At 35.8% G+C, this 22,109-nt stretch overlaps 1 protein-coding gene across 1 annotated transcript in view; it reads right to left on the minus strand.

The window, feature by feature from the left end:
- The window catches only part of NCAM2 (neural cell adhesion molecule 2), a 276,833-nt gene that overhangs the window by 98,097 nt on the left and 156,627 nt on the right, over nucleotides 1-22,109 (minus strand). The window contains exons 7-8 of the mRNA XM_017808019.1: nucleotides 21,467-21,627; nucleotides 14,102-14,247 (exon numbers count right to left, since the gene is read on the minus strand). Of these exons, the coding sequence (XP_017663508.1) occupies nucleotides 14,102-14,247; nucleotides 21,467-21,627 (307 nt within the window). The remainder of the gene's footprint in view (nucleotides 1-14,101; nucleotides 14,248-21,466; nucleotides 21,628-22,109) is intronic.

Below are 22,109 nucleotides of genomic sequence, written 5' to 3' on the forward strand. Positions count from 1 at the left end.
GGAAAAGACAGCCCACATGAGAACACCAAGTACATTGTACCTGCCCAGTAATCCTCAGGGAAAACCCCCATCGGGAAAAAAAGCCTTGGAACTGCCAATGGGGACAAATCAAAATACAGATATAATCTCTATAAATTAATAATGTCAGTAACTCTCAAGTCTGCCTGAAATAATAATGGACACCTACTAAATTTTTCCTTTCAAATATTATAGTGGGAGAGATGTAGAATACATATTATGCTGTCTTCTGTCAGTCTGAGTACCCGTGCTTTTATTTCTTAGTATTAATGAAGAGTATAAAAATGTAGAAAACAAAACCCTAGACAATGAGAATAGTCTCTGTGGTCTAGTACTCATTATTTGTGCTCATTCATTGAATTAATCCTCCATCCTGGAGCATGAATAGCCATTGAGGTCTGAAAACACATGTGAACAACACACTTCCATATAGATATAGATACTCTTTAGAAAGATAAGTTAGAAAGTCTGTTAACAGGCACTTACACTCTAAAACATGGGAAGAATGCCAAAGTCTTCAGAAATTACCTTTTAACAGCATTTTGGGAATCATAACAAAATCTTAAGAAATCAAAATATTTTTCATCATAAATGTTAATTTGAGAATTTCATAGAATTCATAAATAAAAGTGAGAGTTTTGAGGCTTTAGTGGTGTTTTTTTTCCTCCCACAACCCCATTACCAGCATAAAGCTAAAACACAAGTGACAAGTCTTCAGCAGAGACTTTGATAGTGTTTTACTCAGGTGAAGTCACTTTGTGACTTGATCCACATGAAAACCACACTCCATCGATTAAGAATTTAATATATACAAGAAAAACACCTATTTTGAATACTGATAGCAATGTAGTTCTCTGTCATTGACAAAGAAAACTCTTCTGTACAGGTCTCTAAGTAAAATTATACATAATGACACCTCTGAAATACAAAAAGTACCTTCTAAAAAAAAAATAAAAAAGAAAAAATGAAAACTTTCTGCATTGCAATATTATTCCTACTTATAATATGTAGCTAAACCCAAATGAATCCTACACTAATAAAAAAATAAGAAGTATCCCATTATTTTTGGTTTTGATAAAATTCTTGTTGTGACATATATGTTATTCTACTCCTTGAGTTCTTCTCTCATGCTCTTGCTTCTCAATTTGTAGTTCCATGTGTGAATATTCCCAAAGCCCAGGCCAGATGATGCTGATCTGACTGATTTTTGCACAGCTTCAAAATTATAATTCCAAGGCAGCATCACAGCAATGATAACTCTGCATTTCAAGGGTTCCACATGCAGAGAGAACAGAGAAGTGATGAGATAATAACATCCAAAAGGCAACAAGAACAGCTTCTGGGACAGAACAACTTATTCAGGTATCATGGAGTGTTCAATCTGCAAAATTCCATTGTCATTGTAGTAAAATCATTGTAATTACTCAGAAGGGGAGAATTAGCTGATTGTGATGCTTGGAAGTTGTCATTCATTTACAACTGTAGAAAGCTGTACTTGGGCAGAGGTAGATGCTGTGGTTAGTGGATGAGTTTGAATTACCATCCACTTCTCCATCTCACACTGAGAAAATGTAGCACCAAATGAGATGAAGTTGTTTGTCTGCCAAAACTTGCATTTTGAGTTGGCTGAAAACAAGAATGGAAGGCGAGAAGAGTTGCAGAAATTGGTGATTTGTTTGTAGCTGGATTTTGGTAATATTACTTGGATGGTTAGAGCAGCTGACTTCCTTTCTATAGAGTTTAACATTTGGCTGACTGAAGTACTCCTTTAACCCCTGAAGTCCAAGTACAAGACTGCAAGCAAAAAATCCCTACATTTAAAATCCAGACCAGTTGAATACCTTTAATTTTTTTTTCTTGTAATGTTTAAAGCTTATTTGTGACCAAAGTGCCATTACTGTCCATAGTTTCAATGCTATGGGTCAGGTTTTATCTGTCAAATGTTTACCAAATATATCTTCCAACATCTTGTGTATTTTAGCATTATTTTGGATGTGCATTGTACATATTAACAACAGAAATGATGAAGACACAGTGGCTTAGAATTGAGATTGTTGTTCCTTTTGCAAAACATGGAGCAATATACTAAAGAAAAGCCATTATAAGGACATATAACTTCAGTAAAAACTGCAGGTCTTTTTAAATTTCCTCCAAAGGATCTGTTTCAGATGAACATTGTTGAAGATCCTCAAATTGCAGGGGGGAAGAGCTGAAAAAATCCCGACCCTTCCTTCTTCAGACCAAATTGCTAAAAATTGTCAACTCATTGTGTTGTCTTGGTCATGTTCCCAGTACACATCACTGAATTTTCAAGGAGAAAACAAATACTGGATAAAAGAATCATGTTCAGAATTTCATGAATCACAATTTTATTAGGAAGTTTTCTGATTTCAGGTTGTGTTGATATCCACACGAGAGGAAAGCTTGAGGTCATACACTTCAGGCTGACATTTTTCATATGGGAGATTTAAGCAGATTGTAATTGCTTGTGAAAATGTTTCTTGAAGCAGCATGAAAGAACTGCAACCTGACATGCTGATACTAAATGATGATAAAATTCCAGAAGTCTATAAAATGCATGTGAGCAGCAATTCCTAGTCTGAAAATCTACCTTTGATGATGAAAGGGCTGTTAGTCACAACAGCCATCATCGTGTAGAAGCTGATGGAAGCTCCCTTCTGGATTATGGATGGCATATTCACAATATTTCCCATTCTCTTCAGGTAAATGTATTCTATCCATGCACCTGTTGGAGACAGCAGAAAATTCCAGAGTATTGCTATGTGCATATGCCTTAATGTCCAGTGAATCAGAATAATGCTACAGTAGTGTCTTGGACTTCAGTGATTTTTATAGGAGACCTTGTGATACTTTTAGAACTGCAGCTTGTTAAATATATATGTCAGCATGCTGCAAATTCATGAATTTCTTAGGAATTTGTTTTTCCACAAAGAAGAAATTATTGAAGAACCTATTGTTTGTAGATCTATAGTGTAACACCAGGGAAGTCACATAAACCCCTAATATTGAAGAAAAAAAACAACTGTTCTTTTGATTTTCTGTTCAACTGCAGACACAGGAGTTACTCTTAAAGAATTCAGATTGGAAACAGTAGCAGGTTCTATGCAGGTTGTTAGGCAGCATGTACAATATCAGGAAAAAAATGTGTTCTTGAATGCTTCATATAATTTTTTGAAATTATGAACTGATTGATATTTCATTGATTCCTGCTGGCATTTCTTTCAAACTTAAGTCATTATGCAATGAGATGACACAAGATATCCCATACACCGAACACTTACAAAGCCATGACACTGAAAACTGAACTTCTTTCCTTGACTGGTTTTTACTCATAAATGAATATGAAAGAAAAATAATAGAGAAAATATGATGATCAACCACTCAAGATTACTTCTGCTAAAGATGCAAATCACAAGAAAGAAATTACTGATGATTTTTAATGGCAAAAATAGTAGCATCATACAAAAAAACTTGTAGAGGAAAACAAGCATTAGTGTTGGCCATGAAAAATGACAACAGTAACCACAAATGAGTGTTTATAAGTATAGCAGAAATATTACAACTGTAATAATTACTTCTGTACTTTGCAATTAGAAATTCTGCTTCACTCATAAATACTGTATCCAGTGGTTTTATTCCTACTCCAACACTGCTATAATGCCATTAACATACGTGACTCAGATGAGTCAGCCCAGCAAAACTTCAGGAATAACCCCATCGAGTACAATATTCTTATTCAATACAGACCTCACACAAAACAGCCTCTAAAAATAGTGATTTTACTATACAATTACATTTTAGTTTAGACAATCAAATCTTATTTTAACTTGATTCTTTGAATAAAAGAGAATGGGACACAGATAATGCTTTGTAAAGCTCACAGCTTTGTAAATCTCTAAAATGGTAATTGCAGTGCAAATTGGAGTCACAAGATCTTTCTGCAAAGGATAAATAAGGGAAGACTGTAGCATAGCACAAGGCTCCAAACACACGTCCGTGTGGGATCTAGAATTGCTCAGACTTAAAATACTGTGATTTGCCAGAATTTAATCTTCATTCATTACTCAATCTCTGTGCATCTGGGCAAGAACACTCACTATTATATATACACAGCATTAGTTGCAACAAACATGGTTGGACTCAGTGATCTCAGAGGGCTTTTCCAAACTAGTTGATTCTGTGATTCTGACTAGGAACTTCAACCTGGTCATGTTTCTGTTTGGGTCAGTTCAAATCTGAAGTAAACATTACTTCAGCTGTAGAAATAACCAGTATGGTGAAATTACACCCCACTGCCCAGAGAGAGAGTTATAAAACTTTCCTTCAAGCAGGGATTTTAGCCCTGTATGATTGTTCTGTTCCTAGGAAAAGCTCTGCACTGCTACAGTGCAGGTTCTTGGGCCTTACCAGAGGCTGCATTGGTCTGAGGTGATTTTAATTTCTTTTATGATTGCAAGTCCCCTGTCACCAGGTAAATACCCAAATTTGTTTCCACTTAGCTCTATGCTAAGTACTTTGTATGGCAAAGATCTAAGTAGAAAACATTAGCTCCCTGTTTTAATTGGGACTGAAGGATGCAGTTCTGCAACTTCAGTGGCTAACAGGTGAAAACACGGGGGAAAAATAAAAAGCAAAGAAACCAAAACAATCTGTGGCTGGACACATATGAAGACAAAGCATGTAAACAGGTCTCCAGAGAATACTGGAAGGGTGACTGTAACAAGGAAAAGAAAAGTAGGAAACTTTTGTATGCAATTTTTACTGTAATATTATTTTCCCCCTTTATTACTTAGATAACTCAGTCCTGTTATGACTTGAACACTTTAATCTAAGTATAATTGCTTGGTTTATTTTGTTTAACTGATAACATATGACTTGGACCAAAAACAGATTCTTGGATAAATACAGGTTGTATGCCACTCTTGCTCAGAAAACTTTTCTGTAAGAATATATAGCAGCCTTTAAAATTAATACTGCTGCAAAAATCTCAATCAGAGCTTAATTCATGTATATATGCCTTCATTTCACCTTCTTAGAATTCAGACAAAGTTCATGACAAAGTTTAGCTTTTGCTGCAGGAATAGGTGATGTGGGGAAGGTATGCAGATAAAACACAGAGCAGCAAAACTGTTGTTTGGCAAAAGAGAAATAAATCACAATTTGAGTTTCTGGTTTGTTCAGTAGTTGTATGCAGCTTGGGATCCCTTCCAGTTTACTGCAAAGTTGATGCATATTTTATTAAAATGACTATGGCTAGACAGTAGATAGGAAGTCTGTCTGGAAACTGGGATGAGATGGAGCCCTGCAGGGGCATATGCAAGAAACAAGGCTCCCTTAGGGGAAGGAAAGTCACAGAAAGCCAGAAATGCAAATGCATTATTTGAGTCACGAGGAGAAGGGAATTGTCAGCAGGATACAGATGCTGACCTCACAGATCAAAAAGTCTTCACTCACAAACTCTGATAGTTCTGTAGGGCTTTTTGTAACTGAAGAAACAAAAGGAAATTATTGCAGTAGCAAGCAAAAAAAAGTGAGCTAACCTGGACCTGTCTGAAAGGACATTAGTTTTCCAGTTATTTTATTTAATTGGTATCCAATACAGTTTCTCTATTTACATTTCTAAATTTATTTATAAGTATATCTATAAATAAAAGATCATACTGGACATATCAGCCAAACTGGATGAAAACCATTATGGAAAAATGTCCTCCTATTAGACTTTGAAACAAGTTGGAAAGCAAAGATTAAAACATGGCAGCACAAAACCCCACATGTCGTGCTGCTGGGGAAAATATCACTGAGAAACAAAACCTTTGAACCAATCTTTTGCTTATTTCCAGACAGCTTACAACCTTACCTACTCAACTGCAGAGGTTAGGAAACTCGAGGAGTATATATTATTAAACGAAATTATCAGAAGCTATGTATAGTAAATCACTGGAGAAACAGATCTGTAAGAACACACAGATTGAAGAGACTACGAGGTTAAATTAATCTCAGCTAAAATATTAGCCACAGCTTTAGGATTCTCTGGTACCCAGGCAAATTGAGAGGGGAGACTGGGACCTGGAGGGAAGTAATGAGTTTCTGGATGAGGAAGAGAAGGAAAAAGAGGAGCAAAGAAAAAAGTGTGAGAAACAGCCCTGCCGACACCAAGGCAGGAGGAGGAGGAGGAGATGCCCCAGGTGCTGGAGCAGAGATTTCCCTGGAGCTCGTGGAGGAGACCATGACAAGAAGGTTGTCCAACTGAAGCCCATGAAGGTACATGGTGAAGGGAAGGTCCATACTGCAGCCCATGGAAGAAGCAAAGTTACCAATAAAAGCACCTGAAAATACATTTGCTGAGGGTATCTCAAGAGAAAAAAAAAAATCAAACTCAGGAAAATAATATTTTGGTACTTGCTACAAGATGAATGATGCACATATAATGTTTTAAAATCACACAATCACATTTGGACAAATACGATGATAAAGGTAATAAAGACAAAAGGACTAATCTAATCATATAAATCCATACATTTTTATATGTAACTTGGAAATATTTTTAAACATAATTATGGCATATTTGCTAAAGCCTATGACCTGTGGGTTTAAAATTCTTAGAAAAATTCATGAATCTGAAAGTTCTTTAGGGTCTTAATTTTAAATGCCTACAGTATTGTTTTTGGTTAAGATTGCAATACTTTTATCTCAATACAGGACTGCTATAGTTCTGGTGTTATTGAAATCACTCTGGATTTGTGACAAGGAAGCACTGATAACTATGGCATAAATAACATCACATGTTCCATACTCTAAGTATTGTGTTTATCTAATCAGAATGTATGTTAATTCTTTTATTATTATTATTCATCTCTACATTTAAAAGCTCCAAAGGAAGTCAGTGTAGTTCCTGATGAGATTCTGTATTTATTTTTACATTTTCTAAATGTAAGCAGAAAATACACTTTGAACAACAGACCATAACACCAAATGAGACATTTTAAATGTACTGGTAAAATGGTATTTATTCAGTTTGGAGCTCTAAATATTCACAAAACTGTATTCTTAATGCAACTTTCTAAAATAAATATCCACTTTTGTATATTAAGTAGAGGAATGTTTATAGAATACTATGATAACGCAAACAACTTTTACTCAGTAATATAACCCCAAGGGCTTTAATGTTACCTATAAGATATATTAAAGCATTTCAGATCATCAGCTTGCAGTAAGGTAAAGATTACCACATGCCACTAATTCTTTGACATAAATGTCAAAGCTTTACTTGCACAAGCAGGAATTTGTAAAAAGATAAAAGCTATATCATTATTATTAATAACTTTATTTACGGAACACCTAGAAATTTTAATAACAAAAGTTGAGTCCCTAATAGATGGGAGTTATTTTGACCAAGAATCAAAGCTCAGACCTATCTTTCATTTGTGCAGTCCTAAGAAATATTGTTTGCTGAATCTGTCAGTAAGGGATGCTGTAGAGTCCTCACTTTGTACATCATCATTGTCATGTTAAAGTGGCATAATGTGTCTGTTTGAAATCTGAGAACTGTGTTTGAAATCAGAAAAATGGTATCAATAGAAAAAATAGTTTATGAGTAGATGCACACAGAGAGATGGTACAGTGAAAATGTGATAGGAAAATATGTTGGTTTTTTTAAGTAAACTAAGGACGTTATTAATTATTAAGAACTAACTATTACACATAGTTTTAGAGAGTTTATTAAACAAATCAAACAACAGATTGAAAAATAGAATCCAGCCCACTTGTTGTCATCCTATTTTTGCCAAAAGTCTAAAGACTTATTTTCTCTTAATATATAAGGGTACTCAAGCTGTCTTTCAGGTCAGAAAAACTGCTGACAGGCTTTAACTGTGTAAAATACATGTTGCCAGCCTTGCACTGCTGATTGTGCCATTGATTGTGCTCATTACCTGTGCAGGGAGTATGTAAAAAACACAACATTTTTGAAGTCTCTGGAGAATATCCTATCAGTGAACAACAGCTCCAACTGGCACCAGCCTATAAAGTGTGGATGTATCACTTAAGGTATCACCAGGTACAAGATCTCTATTTCATCAAACAAATAACAGCTCTTTGGAAGTTCTTAAACCATTAGCAGACAATACAACTCATACATAGGCAGAAGCTCATGAAACAATTTTTTTGTGTTGTGGAAGAAATGAATGAATAATAAAGTCCAAGCTGCCCTGATACTGCAGGAAATGTTGGTCCAAAAAAAAGTTCCCTGATAATTTCATTCTTCTTTAGTGTAACAGACCTAATAGCCTAACACTTATGGCTAAATGGGAAAAGCTAATATTGGAAGGGAAAGAAACACCATTTCCAAGCCTGTACAGCTTTATTTCAGCCAGTAAATACAGCACCACAATCCACAGAAAGTAGCCAAAAATATCTGCAAATAGATTAAATGGGAGACAATTTTTAAATTTTAAATATAAATTTGTTAAAAATAGGATTACCGATTTACAGAATGGATAAAAACTTTGTACTTAATTTAAGGCATCACATTAAACAACTGATTAAATTAGTCATGCTCCTAAATAAATGTCTTTCTTTCCCTATGTTGTTTAAGCTTTTAAGCCAGAAGAGTTATTAAATTTTACATTTCCTTGCCTTTTTGTCTTCTTTAAATAATCAACAACTCAGTCTCTGCTTATTTAATTTTTCCCAGTGGAAGGTGACCTTAAAGTTTTACTGAAAGAAAAAATTTACAAAAGTGAGAGGATTCTGAGCTAGTGTAATGCCAATACAGCCATCCACACAACATGAATACATCTATGTCTGTGTGTATGTACAGCCATTTGGGTCTACTCTGAGTAACAGATAATTTAATTTTGATGCCAAAAGAGGAACAATTCTGAAAGGCTGTCTGGTTGTGTTGCTGACATTTAGTATTGAGTTGTCAATATAACCACCAGCCAAGGCTGCACTGAGGCTGAGGCTGTGGTACCTCAAAATAATTTCCACCTTCAGTTGTGGCTTCATTTACACATCACTGCAGATATTGTTTACTTAAAGGACTGTGCAGAGCTCAGATGATTGATTGAGCTACTTAAGAACTTGGAAATACCCACATTTCCTTGCAGCTTTCCTACCGTAACGCTTCCTCAGGTCACCAAAGAAAGCCGCTCTTCATTTCCAACTGCAAACAATCCTTCTCCAAACTCAGTCTTCCTACTAAAATTCTGTCACCTCTCCCAACTGTACACTTCACTTTTTGCTCCTTCTAGTTAGCAAAGAGTTTGTCCCAACTCCCTATTAGTGTAGCTGAGCATGCCATAGAGAAGATGAAGAAGCACCAAACCATATACAGATTTCCATGGATCAGATGGCCCCTGAGAGTCTCCTATTCAGTGGTCATATGTGCTCCATTATTTGCATATGCTGTAGGGTAAAAATCTGCATATTCTCAACAGTACTAATTACCCATCATTTAAAGTGACCTTGTTGCTCAAGTCCACTTGCTTACCTTTTCCTTCCAGTCACAATAGTCCTGTTTTCATAGCCTTAACATGTGAATCCCACTAAGATTCATTTGTGGTTAAAAACAGAACAACCTTTGAGGCCTGATTGAATTGTTTGCAGAGTGTCTCAATTGTATAATCAAACGTAATTGCAGCTGGCTACATAAATTGTTCTGACCTGCAGGCCTGTGCTAATATTGCAGCAACAAAAATATTCTATGATACTGTAAGTAGAAGCTTTTCATACAATGTGTAGTTGAAAGAGGTTATAACAATTTTCTCCTACATGGCAAAGAGACTTGCCTCTTACATTTTTCCAACTATTCAAAGGAGAATTATTTACAAAGAGCAGCATTTGTATAGCTCAGTAAAAGAAAGATGCCTCCTAGAATCAATTAAAATACCCTAGATACATCTACGTTTTCTGTGATTCATTTCAGATGAAGACCTAATCCTTGATAAGAAAAAATTTGAAAGCACTCTCATTACTGTCTCAAAAGACTGACACTGTAACACTGTTTCTTTTTGTGCAGAAACAGCATATACAGGGAGAAAAAAAAATCTGTTTTTTTTTTTTTTTTGTTGTTATCATTTGTAATGGCTGAAGTGGATTTAAAAGGCTTGAAGAAAAAACAGAGTTGACCTTTCAAAGAAAAAGATAAAACAAATCCCAAATTCTTTAACTTTGCCTATTGCCTGATCATAAAAACTATGAAAAACTCTACAAGTTCCACATAGCTATGATTTGCATGCCAATATAAAGTGAATTCAAACTTGGAAAATAACTTAATTATTGGTCTGAACTCTGAAATATTTATAAACAATGTCACAGGGAATTTCACAGAGAGACACACATTATTACAATGGAAGGTAGATGAAGCAAAGCAGAATTCAAGCTGTTTCTGTAAAGTTGTCATTACAAAGTTGAAAATCAGGGGTTTTTTTACTTATGGATACAAGGAAAACAGTATAAGATACTTGAGAGATATTCAGTGTTTTAAATACAGTACAAAGTACGGTAAAAAATACAGTATAAATCCATATCTTAAATCCAAAAACCAAGTTTTGACTGGGATCTCTCTGTACTGACTTCTTTCATTCATTGTGTGTGTTTAGGTCACAAATTCTTCAGGGTATTCAGCATATGTCTCTTTGGACATGTGCTGCATACAGCGTAGCCACTGTCTCATATCAAGCCCCATTTGTTATTGTAATGTGTATTCCAAAACAGGGCAATTACAAAGAACATTGGTCAGCTTTAATATTTTCTGCTAGAATTAGATACTATGAAAGTAGAGCATTAAACTCTGCCCTCACAGTTCTGCAGGATTCAGAGGAGTCAATGACATTTTTGTACCACTGATCAGGACATGCTTTCCTTGAGGGATATGTATAGATATGTATGTGCACATCCAAACCCCATTTTACAAGTGATTATGCCAAATCAAATCCAATCACTATCTTTCCTTCTGTTCTTAAAAAAAAAACAACAACTCTTCTCCTGCCTCCTCTTTTTCACTGGGAGAAGGGCCAGGCCTGCTGGATGCACGGTGGTCTTTAGGACCACATCATTTCAAATCACAGCTGGAAGGGGCACAGCCAGGTTGGCACATTAGTGCAAGGATATGCAGTGCTGGGGAGCTGGGGACAAGAAGAGCAGAGGCAGAGTTTTGGCTTGACACTGAAACAGCAGCTGAAGCTCTGGTCTTGGACTAAACCTCCATTTTCACACCTTAAAGGGTGAGACAAACACCTTCCATCATGCATAGCCATTAATTTACTGAACCTTACCCACTCTCATCTATTTATGGGTTAAAAAAGCCATAGAAGGATGACAGAGGTCATCTAATGTGACCTCCTGGAAAACTTTTACTTAACTTTCAAGAGAGGTCAGAAGAAAGGGAAAGATCCCTATATTTCAAATTGTCAGTGAAAGAGGGAACACACACTGTGTGGTAGATTGTTCCAAAGGCTAACTGATAAAAGGAGAGAGGAAAAGGCTTCCTTGCTTCTGATTTGAACTCATTTGGCTTCAGCTTTCAAATACACACTTCTGAAGTACTGAAAATCCTTTATCAAAGCTGTTTTTCTAAAGAGATAATTATAGAGCTCTTACTCATTAATATTATCCTCCTTAAGCCCAGATGGGTTACTTCTTTGATCTATAAGTTTGGTGCATATTTTCCATTCTTCAGGACATAATAATTTCAAAACTCAGGAAAGCCTACATCCCCGTTATAAGCTCTATCACTGGAAAGAAAACAGTTTGAATCCATGCAGGCTAAGAAAGATCTCACATTCAGCCTTCTTCCTTATCCACGTGAGGTATGTTTGCATTTTAGCAAAACAAGGACAACATGACTGAGGAGGTACATACTAAAATTAATAAAAGTATAATTAAAAAGTAAGAACAGCAGTTTCTGTGTTCTTTAATCATCATCATGTTAATGTTATAGCACAAGCAGTTCTTCCATCTTCTATGGAAAAAAATCATCCCCTAATGATACCCTTAATTCAACAGAAATGTTGAATAAAGTGCAGTTAATACCAAGAATGTTTAAAAATTGGCAAAAATTCAAAAGATGAATCCATTGAATGTAGATTATAATCTTTATGCATAATGTATTTTGTCTTGTGATTGGAGGTTACTTCAAAAGTTATCACACATAAGTAATAATTTCAATTGAAGACTATGGTCTGTGTTACTCCCCCTCTTCCCTCATTTTCTTCAATTCACCTTTCCCTTTTCTTTCTATGTGCAAAACCTTGCTGTATTGTTCAACAATTATTCAATAATTAAATCACTGCCAGTTTTGTTCCCAAGTCACCTAATTTGGTAGGAAAGCACAAGCCAAGCCTTTGGCACCCTAAAGCTGGAGGACCACAGGGCAAATGTAGCAGCATATTTTATAGCTCAAGAACATATACAGTATTTCAGAACATTTATTCAAGATTCAGCACAAACTCTCCCCTGAGCAATACACAGAGTTCTTTCATTGGCAAGAACAAAGGAAACCACGTAACTGTATTTATTCTCACTCTTTTTATCTTCCACATAGAGTATGTCAGCACACAAGTAGGAAGTGAATATAGATTTTTGTCTGATTGTCAGTATTATTGAGTTGAACTAAAGTTCAGAGAATACTACAGCAACATGTCTGGCAGCTTAACCACCTGCAACTGGAATTAAGAACGTGATACTGTCCTATATAAGCACTGGATAAATTTCAAGTTTCAACTACACCAACATTTTTAAGCTTGTTTCTGCTATTTACTCTTCTTTTCAGTGTCTGATGTAACAAAGTTATTTCAGGATCATTTAAAACATAACTGAGAGGGCATGTTTGTAACCTTTGAACCAAGTGTAATCTCTGTGGGTCAGAAAGATGACCTTTAACTTGAAATATTTAAGGAAAAGAGAAACCGCTTTATTTTAATGCAAAACTGTTTGAAAAATTAATTTAGAAAAACTGTTATATTGCTTCAAAATGGAAATCACAGAGCAGGAAAATGGTAGACAGAGCCTCACAAATTGCCTCAATTCCAGGAAAGGTCAAGTCAGAGATTAGACCAGACCAGACCTTCTCCTTCAGAATACAAATAATGAAAGTACATAATTCCTTATTATACAGCAATTCCCTATAAATTGAGTGACTTACTATGTATCTAGTTCTCTCAGAAAACCTGCTGCACAGGTTTTCAACTGTTTGTTTTTTTTTAAGCAACGCCTAAGAATATGCAAAAATCTGCAAGAAGACTGTATTTGATTATCTGGAGTAAAAATTCTGAATTAGTTAGCCAGAAAGATAGTATGTCTTACTTTAACCAGTACAGAGAAATTCTGTAGCTTATGTCAGGAAATTAAGAAGGAAATACTTGTTCAAATACCAAAAGAAAATTACTTTTAAAAAGGGAAAATTAAAAAGAGCTCTGTAGAAACAGCTTGCTGTCTACATGGTTAGGAATAACACTACACTGTGCCCTTTTACTTTCACCATTCCATCTAATTACAGCTCTTGTTCCCACAGTAACTGACTTTCCTCATTGTCAGGCTGCAATCTTTCTCTACACAATTTACTTTTGTAATAAAACACGAAAACGAGGAAAAAATGGGAAAATAGGCTCAGTTTGTGCCCTGCACAAGGAAAAATACAAGAAAAAAGAAAAGTAGAATAAAAAAAATGAAGTGGGAAATAAAGAACTCCAGAGTATTCAGATTTTTTAATTTTAGATATCTATAAGCTCCAATTCATTTTGAGGATTACTGGACAGAGTCCAAATATACTGAAGAAGGGTTACGTGTAGCCATCATGACATTGAAACCATTAGTAGGGATTATGTATTAAAATTTAAGCCTGTAGTGATGAATTACCTTTCAGTATTTTATTGCCTTTTTTTTTTTTTAAATTTCAAATTTAAAATCTCCATGTCTCTTTTACTACTTTGGAAAATAGCAATTCCTTCTAATTTCGGAGGAATCTACCATTATCTATCTCTAAATTAATTTTCTGCTTGCAAAAAGAAGATTAGCCAGACAATACTTATTTAGATATTTTATACATTAAATACAAATTTACCTTATCGCCTTCAGAGAAAGTCATTCCATCAGAGGCCCTTTTCCAAGTAATCTCTGGGACAGGTTCTCCTTCTGCTTCACAGATGAGGGTTGCTTTCCCATTCTCAAAGGTGGTTTCATTTTTAAGTTGTATTATTTGAGGCTGCACTGTTGAAAATACAAATTCCATTACTGATCCTGCACAAAGAATGTCATCTCAAAATTTATCTTTAAAACCACTTCATTTTTTTCCTTCCTTCCTGGAGTAGTGTGGGATGGATCCTGGCTGACTGGCCCTGGTGGCTGTGTTTGTGTGCTTTTTTTCCCCCTTAGGGACCAGCCAGCCCTCACTGCTCTCTGCCAGTTCAGGAGTGAAGCAAAGGTTCAGCGATTCCATGATGATCCTGCCTCTGAGCAGGAATAACCCCATGCACCAGGGCAGGCTGGGTGCTGACTGGCTGGAAAGCAGCTCTGCAGAGAGGGCCCAAGGGGTCCTGGTGGTCAAGAAGTTGAGAATGAGCCAGCAATTCACCCCTGAGGATCAGGGATCTCATCCACGTGTATAAACACCTGACAGAGGTGAGTACACATAGAGCCAGAACCTTCTCAGTGGTGCCCAGTGAGAGGGCAAGAGCCAATGGCACAAATTGAAACACAGAAAGAGGGAAAACCTGAGGGTAACTCAAGAGAGAACAAGCTGCCCAGGAGATTGTGGAGTCTCCATCCTTGAAGCTACTCAACACCCAGATAGACTTGGTCCCAAGACACCTCCTTTGGCTGACTCTGGACTAGATGGTCTGCAGAAATGCTTTCCTGACTCAGGTATTCTTTGATTCCATGATAATCTGTGTTTGTCTTCAAATGTAAATTATTCAGGAAAAGAAAAGCATTATTACTATTCATGGACTTCGATCTTTAGCAATGTTTAACTGCCTTACATAAATTACAGGATTTAACAAAATCCCCCAATAAAAAACACATCACACTGGTATTACCTCTATTAAGAACTGAAGAGTCCTCTGATCCAAAGCTGTTAATCCTTGCTTACCAACTATACTAGTGGTAAAATACATTCAAAAAATTCCAGGTATTATTTGCATTCTTCAAATCATTCCACTTTATATCCTCAGTTACACAGGAACTACAGCTCTCAATCTATACTTTAACTTGTCAGGTTATTTGGATATGCAACACAATTTCTGGTAGCATGTGCAAGGACTTATCTGTACGATATCACAAAAAAACTCTGTTGTAGAACTATGCATAGAATATTACTCTCTTCCACAGCATTCAAGTATCTTCAGTAAAAATCTTTTGGTCTTATGTATTACTTCATATATAATGATTACTAAATTTCTCTGAACCTATCCACTTTACAGATTAAATGAGGCACTCATCCCACTGGAAAATCTAACCTGTAATCCTATAATAAGAATATGATTCTTTAAGTTTACACCCAAAAGCTGTGAATTCAGATTACATGAGCAAATTAAATTTTGGCAGCTCTTAACATTGACTTCATCGACTTTCAGTACATTTATTGAAAACAGTATATTTTCTATGTATTTTTTCTGAGTTTTGCTTTTGAGGAAGCCCGGCAATAGTGTACTCCATATGAAACAGAAAATAAAGAGATGTAACCTGTTTTCCAATGGCCTTACTAAAGTATAGCTATGCAGAAGAGCAATATTAGCTTATGTTAATGGATCAAAAAAGGAAAGAGAATCATTCAGGTTGGAATGGACTGCAGGAGGTCATCTGGACCAACCTCTTCATCAACACAGGGTCAATAGACCCTGTTCAGGTCAGATTACTCAGGGATTTGTGGAGCACTATCCTGAGAAATGCTGAGAACAGAGACTGCACAGCCCCTCTCACCAGCCTGCTGCAGTGAAGAATGTTTTCCTTATGTCTTGTCTCCCCTCATTTTATGAGCACTATTTCACTTATGGCCATTGTCTCACAGATAGATGCTGCATTCAGCATCAGCAAGAAGAACATAAAAACCAGGTTCAAACTTGCTGTCTCTAGATACATCACCCACCTCTCTTTTATCCATTCCCACCACACCATTCTTATCTCACTCCTTATCCCTTTTCTCCACACTCCTCCTGTTGCTTGTCTACTGTCTGTTCACCCTTGACTATTATGAATAAACTATTGTATGTTTACTGCATAGAGATTAAAAAAAAATAGCATTTGACCTAAGAAAGGACTGAACTAACATCCTGCTTCATTAATATATAACTGTGGTGAGTGACATCATGTGTAGAAAGAAAATACCCGAGTGATCAGGGGTTCTTGAAATGTCAACTAGATCCAGATTTATTGGATGCAGCAGCAGGATATCAATTTGGCTGAGAAAATATGAAACTCTCCTCTGTGATTCAACAAAGGATGTCAGTGGAAAGAACTAAAAACAAAAAAAGAATTTGAGACAAGATAATTATATTAAACTTCAAAATATCTTCAGTTGTTTCTCTCACTTTCAGGATCATCCAAATGCCTATGAAATATTTGACCTTGGCACTCAGGCACTGTATTCCTACAGCCATATCACCTGACTACAATATAATCTGTTCTATCCTTTCATTCCCTTGATATAATATCATCCCTGGAAAAAATGGAAAGAGCTGTGGCAGATATACCACTTTAAAAAAAAAAAAAGGCATCAGATATAGTACTTTATGTCAGAATTTTTCAGAATTTATAATTACATTATTTCCATCAGAACAAGAAGATTTCCACATCTGGACAAGATGACAGACAATATAATCTGCTCAAGATGATGCATGTTCCAAAACATATAAATAATACTCTTTAATTTTTAACCTTAGACATATTCTAAATTTTTTTAAGACCTTCTTCAAATGAATCACTACGAGATGAAAAGTTTTAGCTTGACATTTTAGACAAGAGCAGCTGACATTTAAAGGAATAAGCACAGATTAATCATCAAATATGTCTAGCTGACAGTTATTACTTGGAAGAAGAAGAGTGCTCATATGGGGGATATTATTTAATTGCTTCATTTTTGTAGGTCACAAGTCATAACTTGCTACTGAATAAAAGTTTTTACACTGAATACCTTTCAATGACATTTTGGACATTGAAAAATATTAAAATACATTTGTGTACATGTAAATAACAATATTTATTTGAAAATGACAAGACTAGTATTGACAGAAATACTGAAACAGTTGTTTCATCCTCCCTTCTGCCTCCAATTCTTTAACTGTTCTTTCTAAATTAATAAGGTCATTCTCAAACTGAATGGGTATTTGCTTGTTGTATTCTAGCAAATATGAAGCATATAAAAATTTAGAGTCTTGGAATGCAAATTCAGAAAGCCTCCGTGTCTTTACTGGTTTCTTCAGTCAAAAATATTGAAATACTTTTGTAGTGATGTAATTTTAAAATTTGTGAACTAGATCACCTGGATGAAATAAAAAATTGTTGATTATAGAAGGGACTTATGCTTAAACTTCATTAAAATTATTTTACTTAGAAGGTAAGGAACTGCTTATTACAAGACATGCATTTTATAAATATGAAAAGAGTGATCTGCAAAATAAAGAAATAAAATCTAATGTTTGGAAAGTTTGCTCTCTGAGCAGGGAAGGTTGGTGTTAAGTTCTCCAACACTTCCTCAATAAACAAGTTTCTTTCAGATTCCATCCTTGGTCTCTTTTGGATTTGTCTCACTGTTGTGCACCTAAAGCCTCTCCAAAAACCTTATGAAGAATACGGATAACTACCTGAAGCTTTAGATTTGTCACTGTTTGCTGACAACCAATTTATTGGAAAAGCTACACAATTTATTGCATTCACAAAGTTCTACCCATATCTTTAACAAAAAAGCTTCATCAGCCTTTGGAAGTGACACATATATAAAGCTTGGGATAGTCCCGATTATATCTCATCAGAAGAACTGCTTTAATCAGCTTGTAATTGAGACAAACATGGATTTACTGGTGAGAGGCTTAGTATGCCTGTATCACTGCCTGATAGGATCTCCTGATTAAGATATCGCAGGAGGAATCATACTTTTCTGCTCTCTTCCTGCACAGCCATATTTGCATCATCAAAACTGCAGCTCCATCCTCCTGGAAACTGCCGGTACAATTTTAATTTAGTAAACAAACTACAGACCAACGTGGAAATAACTGAGATTGCTGAAACTTGATTCCTGACATAATAAGGATTCACACACATACCAGTATGAAATGTTGACTTGATTTAGCGAATGATAAACCCAAGATTTTCTTTCTAGATTGTGTAATTGAAACAGGTTAAAATGCTGTTACTACTTCACACTCAAAGGGATTTAAGACTTGTCTTTTGAGAAAACTGTCATCACTGCCTTTATAGATTAGATCATTTTTGTTTTAAATGGTAGAGGTGTTCCAAACAGGTAAGGAAGTAAAAGAGAGGAAGAAGGAATGTAGAAATGTGTGAACAAGTTTCAACCCTGCCAGAGCCCAGTTGTAGTAGAAACAGTAGTTGCTGCCCCGAGGAGTTGGCATTGCAAATTAGAATTCAAGATAGCAGGTTTTTGAGACAAGTAAGCTAATGAAGTGGGAAAGAGAAATGTAATTTAATAGGCCATTTTAACACAAACTAGCTGTTTGTGTACTGTCTAGCTATAATAACCACCCATCTGCCTTGCCATTTTCAGAGCACAGGTTATTTTAACACATTTAATGGGAAGAAAAGTATAATAAGTTGTTGGCTGTGTATATGACTGGGAGTTTAACCTGCATGAAACAGAAAAATAAAAAGTAAAGTTCTTTGTAGCAGAAATTAAAAGTGTGCTCCACATTTTCACAGTTAAATAGAGGTGAATTTTGTAGAGGTAATATTAAACTAAAATTACACTGAGCTGTAGAGATTACAAATAAGGTAAGAGGCTTAATTGATCATACTATTCCCTAAGGTGTCCTGCTGTTGGCTGAAATAGAGTTAATTTTCTTCCTAGTAGCTCACCTGGTTTTGGATTCAGGATGAGAATAATGTTGGTAACACACTGATGGTTTAGTTGTTGCTGAGCAATGTTCACAGTAAATCAAGGACTTTTCAGCTTCTCACCCCACCAGAGAGGAGGCTGCAGGTGCCCAGAGAGCTGGGAGGAGACACAGCCAGGACAGCTGACCCCAATGACCAAAGGGATATTCCACACTTATGGTGCCATGGTCAGCATATAAACTGTGGGAAAGCTGTCCAGGGCCACTGGTCAGGAACTGGCATTGGTTGGTGGGTGGTGGGCAATTAATTGTATTGGGCATCACTTTTTTTGTATATTTTGATTCTATTATTATTATTATTATTATTATTATTATTATTATTATTATTATTATTATTATTATTATTATTCCATTTCTGTTCTATTAAACTGTCTTTATCTCAACTGATGAATTTTACTTTTTTTTTTTCCTTCTGGCATTCTCCATGATCCCACTGCTGGCAAGGAGAAGTAAGTGAGCTGCTCTGTGATGCTTAACTGCCTACTGGGTGAAATCATGACACAAGGACTAACTACCAGCATACAGGTTATTATAATTTAAATTAAATATATTCAATAGTAAAGTCCACAGGAAAAGTAACTAAATATGAATACTCGATGGTGTGCTCAAGATTTGCTACATTAACCTCTAAATTATCCACTCAGGAAAGAGATGTGGGAGATGCTGCAAACAGTTCTGTGGAAACACTGGTTTGGTACTCGGGGAGAGCCAGAGAGAAAAACTGAATGTGAGAGGGCACCAAGATCAGTTCCCCTCACAACACAAACCCCATGTGCCTTTCCCGCCTTGCCACGTGGAATTATAACCAGAAAGGTACAGGAATACACTGTTCAGAGATTCACAATGGTTTCCACAGGAGAAGCTAAATTGACCGAAAAGTCATAGCTCAAAAATAAATGAACCAGTAAGACAGAAAACTACATTTGATCCAAAGAACCCATGGAATTATTCTTCACTTTTTATCTTAAAATGATAATTACCAGCCAAAGGGATTAATAGGCTCCAAACTTACACATAAGAAAATATTTTTCATGCCAGAAAGAAACAATATAAGGAATTTATGAGTTTAGGATGTCATGGAAACAAAAAGGATGCGTAGGTTCAAAATGGATTAAACCAATTAATAGTGTCTACTAAAACATCTGGATTTAGCTTTCCAGGGAGTCCCCAGCAAAGTGGCTGCTAAAAGATGAAAGAATGAAATAATTGAGAATAACTTTCAAGTACCTCAAGAACAACAACTTTCAAGGACAACAGCCCAATAGCTGGGCAACACACCTGGAGTACAGAGCTCTGGAGACAGCACAGCGTGGAGGGCTGGGAAGAGTTTCTCAGATAGGAAAGGCAGTGGGATGTGTTCATCTGACACAATGGCTTAAGCCTCAGGCTCCCAGATCCCAAATGACAGTATTATCCAATCCAACAGCTAAGCTATTCCAATGCAAGGGACCAGATTACCCTCTGCTATTAGAACTGTTTCACTTTGTATATTTAATTTTTTTTATCATTATTTTTTTTAAGCTGGAAAGTTGATTTCCCATGGTCCTAAGTACAACCTTTAAGTCTTCAAATGTAAATAGTCTTTCTCTCTTCTACAAGCTATCATTAATGTAAAAAAACCCCTCCAATACATTCATTTTTTGTAGGTTTTTCATAAGTTAGTTACAGCCTTTTTCCTGCACGGTGATCCTTAGGGATGTTTTCTACATTCTCACAGATGCCTACTCTCACTAGGTTATATCTAAACAAAACTTCAAATAAATTATCAGTTCTATGTGAAGGAGAGAATCATTAACACAGATTGGGTGGTGGAGTATAGAAAGAGAAATAAGAGTTTTGATGTTATCACTTTCATCCTGTGAAACTCAGATCAGCCAATATTTTCATGACTACATCTGCAATCACGCATTTAAAAAATGAAAGTCAAGAAAAAAACCACAAATTAAAAAATCAGGAACATCTCTGCATGGTGTTTTCTTATTAAAAAACCTCACTCTTTAGAAGTCCAAATAAGCCAGTTTTCCCCTTTCAGAATTTCCCCCTCTTTCTCTTCTTGGTTTTCATGCAAGCAGACAACTTCTAAAAGAAAACCGGAGTGAATTAACAATTTAACACTCCATTGTACTGTATCTGAATAGCAGAAAAGCAAATTCTGAAGATAGCCTTTCAAAATTAAATTCAGGTGTAAAGGTTAAAGGAGCCAACAGGGAGGAAAGAAGCTGTAAAATTATACAGAGGGTGGCTTGCTGCATCAGTAGGCACCTTGCAGAAATACTGCTCCACTGAAAATTGTGAATTATCACCTCATTTCCCCACTGTTTATATTTAAAAAGGCAGGATGGGACATACTATGCAGTACTTACCAAAAACTTGAAGGAATGTCTGTTTTTTGTCATTTCCTGCTTTATTTTTAGCATTGCAGATATAAGGACCCGCATCGATATTTTTAATATCTCTTATGGTTAGTTCTGAATTGCTTCCTCTCAGCACATATTTTTCATTTGCTTCAATAAGTTTGCCATTCCTAAAAAAAATAAATAAGAACAATGTATAACTCAACCAGTAGGTTCCAAACTCTGAAATTATGGGCTATGAAAGCATCAATATGCTGAAAATAATACTTGAGGGGAGAGACTGCTAATATGCTGGCCTTAAAAATGCATTAATTGGCAATATGTAGAGAAGGGAGTTGATTTTAGGATGGCAAAAATTGGTATTCAGGATCACAGTGTTTTACCATAAGAATGTGCATATTCTAGACACAGGCAACACATTCTGAACTGCATCTTGATGTTCAAGACCCCAGCTGCACAACATTATTGTCAGGTTATAAAATAAACATGTATTAAAAATACTACAATATCTTTGTTCTTAAACGTTCGATATTGACCTAATGTTAGAAAAATGGTTGTGAATAGAACTCTAACATATGGCTTACACTCAAGGAAGGACAGGAGGAAATTGGTTAAATACACACTTGTGCGTGAAAAACATTTAAAAACATAT

The sequence above is a fragment of the Lepidothrix coronata genome, unplaced genomic scaffold (assembly GCF_001604755.1).
Source record: "Lepidothrix coronata isolate B3197 unplaced genomic scaffold, Lepidothrix_coronata-1.0 Scaffold21, whole genome shotgun sequence".
NCBI lineage: Eukaryota > Metazoa > Chordata > Aves > Passeriformes > Pipridae > Lepidothrix > Lepidothrix coronata.